The sequence below is a fragment of the Nicotiana tabacum genome, chromosome 8, assembly GCF_000715075.1.
Source record: "Nicotiana tabacum cultivar K326 chromosome 8, ASM71507v2, whole genome shotgun sequence".
In the NCBI taxonomy this organism is placed as follows: domain Eukaryota; kingdom Viridiplantae; phylum Streptophyta; class Magnoliopsida; order Solanales; family Solanaceae; genus Nicotiana; species Nicotiana tabacum.
The window spans coordinates 87,487,348-87,494,338 of NC_134087.1; the positions used below are offsets into that span (position 1 = coordinate 87,487,348).

The 6,991-nt window shown below is 37.7% G+C and overlaps 1 protein-coding gene across 1 annotated transcript; it reads left to right on the forward strand.

Moving 5' to 3' along the window:
* The first annotated feature begins 3,763 nt into the window (after window positions 1-3,763).
* LOC107783107 (arogenate dehydratase 1-like) lies at window positions 3,764-5,434 on the forward strand. Its single transcript, XM_016604078.2, has one exon. The coding sequence runs from the start codon at window positions 4,019-4,021 to the stop codon at window positions 5,306-5,308; it is 1,290 nt and encodes a 429-aa protein (XP_016459564.1). The 5' UTR covers window positions 3,764-4,018; the 3' UTR covers window positions 5,309-5,434.
* The last annotated feature ends 1,557 nt before the right edge of the window (window positions 5,435-6,991 follow it).

A 6,991-nucleotide genomic window follows, 5' to 3' on the forward strand; every position in this document is an offset into this window, starting at 1 on the left:
TACCAAGGCACACCTCGTACCTTTTGCAGAAGTGGATGATTATCGGGTCCAACAGGCCTAGCGTAAAGGGATAAGTATAAACACTTAAGTATCCCTCGACGTGGGTAGTGATATCTTCTTCGGGCCCGAGAACCCCCACGTCTTTGCCGACCTAGTTGTAGTTCTTTTTGACCGTATGGAGAATTTCTTTGGTGATCGAGCAGATGTACCTCAAGACCTTCTCACACCAGCCAGGAACGGGTGAAGGTTTTTCAACCTTAAAATCGGCGGTCACCGAGCAGCCACCAGGAATAAATGTGCTAAGGGAGGTTCTGCCGCTGGTTCCTCGCCGGCCGACCGTGATATAGAAGTAATTTCTTTTTGGGGAACTATTTTTGAAGTCTTCGCCATTTTCTTTTAAATGGAGGGTAAAAGATGAAAAAGAGGAAGTTAAAGGGATACACTTAATGGATTGGAGTGAAGACAAACGAAAGTTCTTACAAAGATCTCAAGAAATCAGGATACAAGGGCTAGAAAATGTAAAGATTTCTAAGGAATAAGAGTAGTGAAGGTTTGGATGTAAAGTTTGAATAAATGAAGAAGGGGTATTTATAATTTTCAAACGACGGTTCAAAGCCAGAAGTGGCCGACCAGCAACTGACGAGCATTTAATGCTATTAAGACGTGACTGACGAGATGTTTCGTTCATTTTGTCATTTTCGACGCGGATTATCGAGGTAGGAATTAGAAGCTTATATCGTTTCTCATCGTGTACTCTCCGAAAAATGAGGGGACTATCTGTATACGGTCGAAATTGGGCTCGTCTACTGTATGACGAATCGGGCTCAGAACGTGAAGGATTGAAGATCGACCCCGAGTCTCATCGAACCAGAACCTGAGGTTAGAATGTCCGTCCTCGAGAACATTGAGTCCATATTCCTGGAATCGACCCTGGCCCCGAATGAGCTCGAGGAAACATTGCCAATATAACCAACAGAAGACCGGAATAACGGAAGTCCGAAATATTAGTAACCAGTCGGGTATCACAGCGGGAATCGCAGCACGTATCAATAAGGAACCGGCAAATTAGCAAATCGGGAAATTTTTACCTTTTATAGAATTGTACCTAAAGTAGGACTCACCTACTATATAAAGGGGGTCTGATTACTTGTAAAGTACATTGTAACAATCATTCAGAAGCAATATATTATTTTTCTCGTTAAACTCTTATGTTATTTGTGCCCTGATACCGATTGAAGTTCATCCAGTTCAAGGGTGGCCCTCCCCTCAAGGCTTTAACTGTTCAATTCGTGTGATTTGACTTTACTTTATCATACTTTATTTCAATTGTTATTCAATTCATTGCTTTGTATCAATTTAACCCATGTATTCTTAAAATTACATACAAATTTAATTTTTATCCGATTTTGAGGGTAAACAAAAAGCAACCACTGGGATTTAGAGTTTCAGTACTTTGTTTTAATGCTTAGGTAAAGCATTATAAAAATTTCAAATAGTATAATTAACCAAAATCTAAGGCATATATAACACACTCCAGGGGCGAGTGTATGATGAAGGAAGCTAGTAGTATTATTATTAGTATAAAGCCTAACCTACTTTCACAAAGAAGTACATCTTTATAGTGATATTTTACACCAACTAACATAAAATTTTGAATTTCCATTGTAATCATAAATTCATAATATAGCTAAATTAAAGAATCGCGAATGAAGCTTCAGCGAGTGAATTTAAGAGGCTTTGAAGATGAAATTGTCCCCATTAGCTAGGTTCATATAGATTAAAGTGGAACATCAGTGGAGGTTACAGTTTTTTTACAAATTAAATCATTCCTTCAGCTTTTCATAATTACAGTCACTAATTAAATATTAGGGATGACCGACATGTGGTCTAGGTGGGGCATTTGGGTGTAGGTAGGGATGAAATGATTTTAGGACAAATCCAAAATAGTTACTCCTACTTAGTAGATTTGAGTTTCAGATTATTGTTGGGATGAGTGAAGAAACACACGTTAATCCTTTTTTTTCTTTTTCAAATAACTTGATGCACATTGAGAATAGGATGAGTGCTAGTTAGTTGGCAAAACTGTTTATAAGCATTCTTTTCTCGCAATTTGCTTTTAATACCGTTTCCTCTCCTTTGACTCTAATGTAGTACGATTACTTTTGATTTCGGTCGAAAAAAAAGGGGAAATCTTTTCAAATCGTACTTATTTTCAAAATTTTAAAGAACACAATCAACTTATAAAGCAGAGAGTTGCCTATTGCTATTTCTACCAATTAGTTGCCGCCACTGCTCTGCTACCCATTTATTACCCTACCATGCCATTTCTTGGATGATTTATCACCAGAATAAGAGTTTATTTCATCTTATTTTTTGGTCAACTGAATAATAAAACACTACATAATTATCCTCATCTCATTATTAAGACTTGAGAATAATAGACTTGCCATCTACCACTTTATAACCCATGAATTCTACGGTTACAAACATTTTTAACTCGGGATTTTTAGTTTTGTAGTATTTCTTTTCAAGTATTATTTTGCATTGCTCTTATTTGAAAAGGCGATATCCTGAAATACAAATTTAATTGATTTGACCTATTAATCTAATTTAAGTTAAACATATAGCTTCTCGACAATAGGTGAAAAAATATGTTAATGGAAAATGCACTGCCTATATGTATGTATGAAAAAGGAAAGCTTTGTTAGGCAAATAGCTATCTTCACTTGCAAAAATTGACAAGAAGTTAACAAAAAAAAAAGTTAACAAGCCTTGTGCTTCGCCTTTAAAATGAAACCTCCCATTGGAGTAAGATTTCACCCACTCAAACATTGACAGATGTCTCCCCTCCTCCCTAAGAAGTAAGAAGGTACTTGAAAAGTAAAACTCCGAGTGATTTCTAGCTTACAAGGCATTAACTTTCCCATTAAGTTTGTGGTGTAGTGCACTTAACTCCTTTCAAGTGTGAGGTTTAGTGCAATTAACTCCCTCTCATATTTTTGTTCGTGGGCAGAGGTGGAGCTTAACTAAATTCAATATTGTTAGCATTGAACATAAATTTATATTGAAACGCTAATAGATTTTAAAAATACAATAAATACAGCACTAAATGTTCTAATTCTTGATTTAACTGAAAAAAGTCATCATTGTAGTAATTTGTTGAGCGAGCATGGTTATTTTAGATCATAATAAAAGAAAACGATACTACCTGCTATTGCACTCTTTTATAATTTTAAAAAGAAGAGAAAAAGACCCAGAAATGTAGTTTTCACTTGCCCTTGCTCCTTTAATTACAAAACTTGTTTTTCTCTCATTTAGCTTCCCTTGTTTAAAGCTTTATACTTTCTATCAACCTCTAAGTAATGGTTGAAAAACTTTCCATTAATTGATAATCTCAACAACCTAGAATCACCTTAACTACCCCTGTTTGTAATTATTTGGTTACACAATCGGGTGGCTAATGTGTACTCAATTAGATTCTAATTTCAACCTTTCTTCTCTACTCAACTAGGATTTACTTTTTTAACATATGTGTTAATAGGCCAAAACAGAAAAATAACATCTGTACATATACACTCTAGATTACCAAAATTTATCTAATGTACGCATTTGATAGATGTATGTATTTGCAATAAAAAGAAATGTATGTGTGGATTGATGTATACAAACGTGTATTCATATGAAATACTAGTATATAGGAGAATAATGGATTATTTTATATTATATTATATATAAAGATAAAGAGAGAGAAAGAAGAGAAAAGGGGGTAGGTGTGATATTGACCGAACTACCGAGCACACCACCATCCTCATCAACTATTCTCTACTCTTCATCATCATTACCCACCAGTCCCTCCCCTATATATACACCATTTCCTTCTTTGCTTTCTCAGCTTGCACGTTCTAAAAAGAGAACTACAAGCTTCAATTTACTCCTCTGCTTTTCATTTCATTCCTATTTTCGTCCCCATATTTAAAGATTACTTTCAATTTGCCCCGCGAAATCGAATTAGAACAAAATGCAATCCCTTAGTCCGTCATCTGGTATAAGTCTCAAATCCTTAATCCGGAAAACAACGCCGCCGCCGGGTCAAACCCACCGGTTCGACCCCGTTCGTTTTGTTATCCAATGCGGACACCGCTCCGACTCGGCTAACACGAGCGCTAGCACTGTGAATACCAACGGCGCTCCGACGAGCTACAACTTCGCCGGCCACGTCGGCTCGTCAAGAGCTGACTGGCAGAGCTCTTGTGCCATTCTGGCTAGTAAGGTTGTCTCGCAGCAGCAGGATACTGAGAAAACCGGCGACATCACCGTTGTGAACGGCCACAAAACTCTGGATCTCGTTCCTATTGATAACCTCCCCAAGCCGCTCACAATCACTGACCTCTCTCCTGCGCCGATGCACGGCGCTCAGATGCGCGTGGCCTATCAAGGCGTACCTGGCGCGTACAGTGAAGCTGCTGCTGGAAAGGCTTATCCTAACTGCGAAGCCATACCTTGCGATCAATTTGAGGTTGCATTTCAAGCCGTAGAACTCTGGATCGCAGATCGTGCAGTACTCCCGGTAGAAAATTCTCTAGGAGGTTCCATTCACCGAAACTACGATCTCCTCCTGCGTCACCGCCTCCATATCGTCGGTGAGGTCCAGCTCCCCGTCCACCATTGCCTCTTAGCTCTTCCAGGCGTTCGTAAAGAGTACCTAACCAGAGTTATAAGCCATCCACAAGCCTTAGCCCAGTGCGAACTCACTCTCACAAAACTCGGCATCAACGTATCTCGTGAAGCCGTCGACGATACAGCCGGAGCAGCGGAGTACATCGCCGCCAACAATCTCCGCGATACAGCCGCAATCGCTTCCGCACGCGCCGCCGAACTGTACGGTCTACAGATCCTAGCGGAGGGAATCCAGGACGATTCAAGCAACGTGACTCGGTTCGTGATGTTAGCGAGAGACCCGATAATTCCACGAACAGACCGGCCATTCAAGACGAGCATAGTCTTCGCACACGACAAGGGAACGAGCGTGTTATTCAAAGTGCTATCAGCTTTTGCGTTCCGGAATATCAGCTTGACAAAGATCGAGTCACGGCCACATCGGAACCGGCCAATTCGGTTGGTGGATGATGCGAATGTGGGAACAGCGAAGCATTTTGAGTACATGTTCTACGTAGATTTTGAAGCGTCAATGGCGGACGTGAGGGCACAGAATGCATTGGCTGAAGTTCAGGAGTTCACATCTTTCTTGAGGGTATTGGGTAGCTATCCTATGGACATGACTCCTTGGTGTCCTTCTAGGGAAGAGTAACTACTCTCTTTCCCCAAACTCAAATTGAGAAATCAACAAATAATTATTTTCTATTGTTTGTAATTATGATTCCAAAAGAGGAAGAAACAAAAGACAATTTAAGTTTAATTCCATTGAATTTTTTGCTCATTAATCTGTTTTCCATCTCTATGTTTTTGAGTTAATTTCGGGGACGATTCAGTTCACACTCAGGTACGTAGGTGAGGAGGATTGAGCGATTGATATAGATGATTCCCTTTAATTTGCGGAGAATCACATTTTAGAGCTAGAATTTACTCTTACTCTTTCAAATTCGAAGAGAGTAATGTTTCTGTTGCTTTCTAGTATTGAGTTTTAGAGCTTTTATACGCTAGGAAAATAGTAAAAGGTGAGATATGTAATTCTTCTTTTCTTTCCTGTTTTTTTTTCTTTTGGTTTATTGTGGAAATTTATGTAAATGATTCTAGGAAATAGTTGAAGGGTTTCAGATTGGACCGTGGCAAGTTAAGGTGGCAGTAATGGGAGAGAGACAAGCCCAAATAAAAGATTTGGAATACATCAAGTTAGGTTTCAGAAATACAGAATTTATTGGACTTTGCAACAAGTCATCTTATACCTATCGTAAACAATCTTTATACTTTTTAAAATTAAAAATAAAATTTACGTACACACTATTTTTTTAAAATTCCACCTATGAAATTATGCTAAGTTTATTAATGTTGGTTGTAACAAGTCATCTTACACTGTTAATGATTTTGTTTGGCATCAATTCGAAATAGTCAAATCAATAGATTACGAATATTAAATGATTAAATGAAATAGCACACTTGGTAAGTTAGGTGGCAATGATGAAATCTGATTTAGACCTTTGAGTTGTGGTAGCTGCTTCCCTTATTTCTCTTTGCCCACTCGTGTAATTTTCGTTCTCTCAACTACCTTTCCTTGACTTGTTCTGCTTCCCACAAGGCTTATTATAGTACGGAGTGGTAGTTGTCTTTTTTCTAAAAATATTATGACTCGTGTAAGTGATACTTTAGATTTTTTCATATTGATTAATAAATCTACCTTTTTAACAGTAATTAACAATGAAATTGATTATATTAACTTTTACTATCTTTTCACATAAATATTGCTAATACATACTCCAGCATTATTTACTCCAAGAGCAATGTAGGAAAAAAATAATTAATTTATTCTTGAAATCTGGAAAAATCACTTATTTTGGACCACAAAAAAAACTAAAAGATCATTTATTTTGAATTGGAGGGAGTATTGATTTAATTTTTGAGATTGTCTTAATGTCACTATGGGGTAGGTGAGGGGGATTGATATAGTGTTGTAGATCATTTTCCTCAAATTTGTGTGGTAGGTGGAGATATGCCTTTATAGTGCTTTGACAGAATCCCTTTTCATTCTAATTTTCTAATACTACATTATGACGCCATTCAAACCCAAATTTCTTTTTTGGCCAATCATTCAGTTGAAGGTCTTGATTCTTGGCCAGTCCGATACAGACAATAGTCCGAATCCGTGACGACACTTTAGCCTTGCTCGAGTGTTGCTTTAAATAAAATTGATTACATTGACCTCACTAATTTTCTAAAATTATCAAGAGCATGTTTAGAAAGCTATATAAGAATTGGATTTGGGTATAACTGAATGTAATTACACAGTTTGACGTATTTGTCTGGCCAAGTAATTATT

What these genes read in the sequence shown, in the direction of transcription:
- LOC107783107 (XM_016604078.2), top strand. Translation starts at nt 4,019, where the DNA reads ATGCAATCCCTTAGTCCGTCATCTGGTATAAGTCTCAAATCCTTAATC.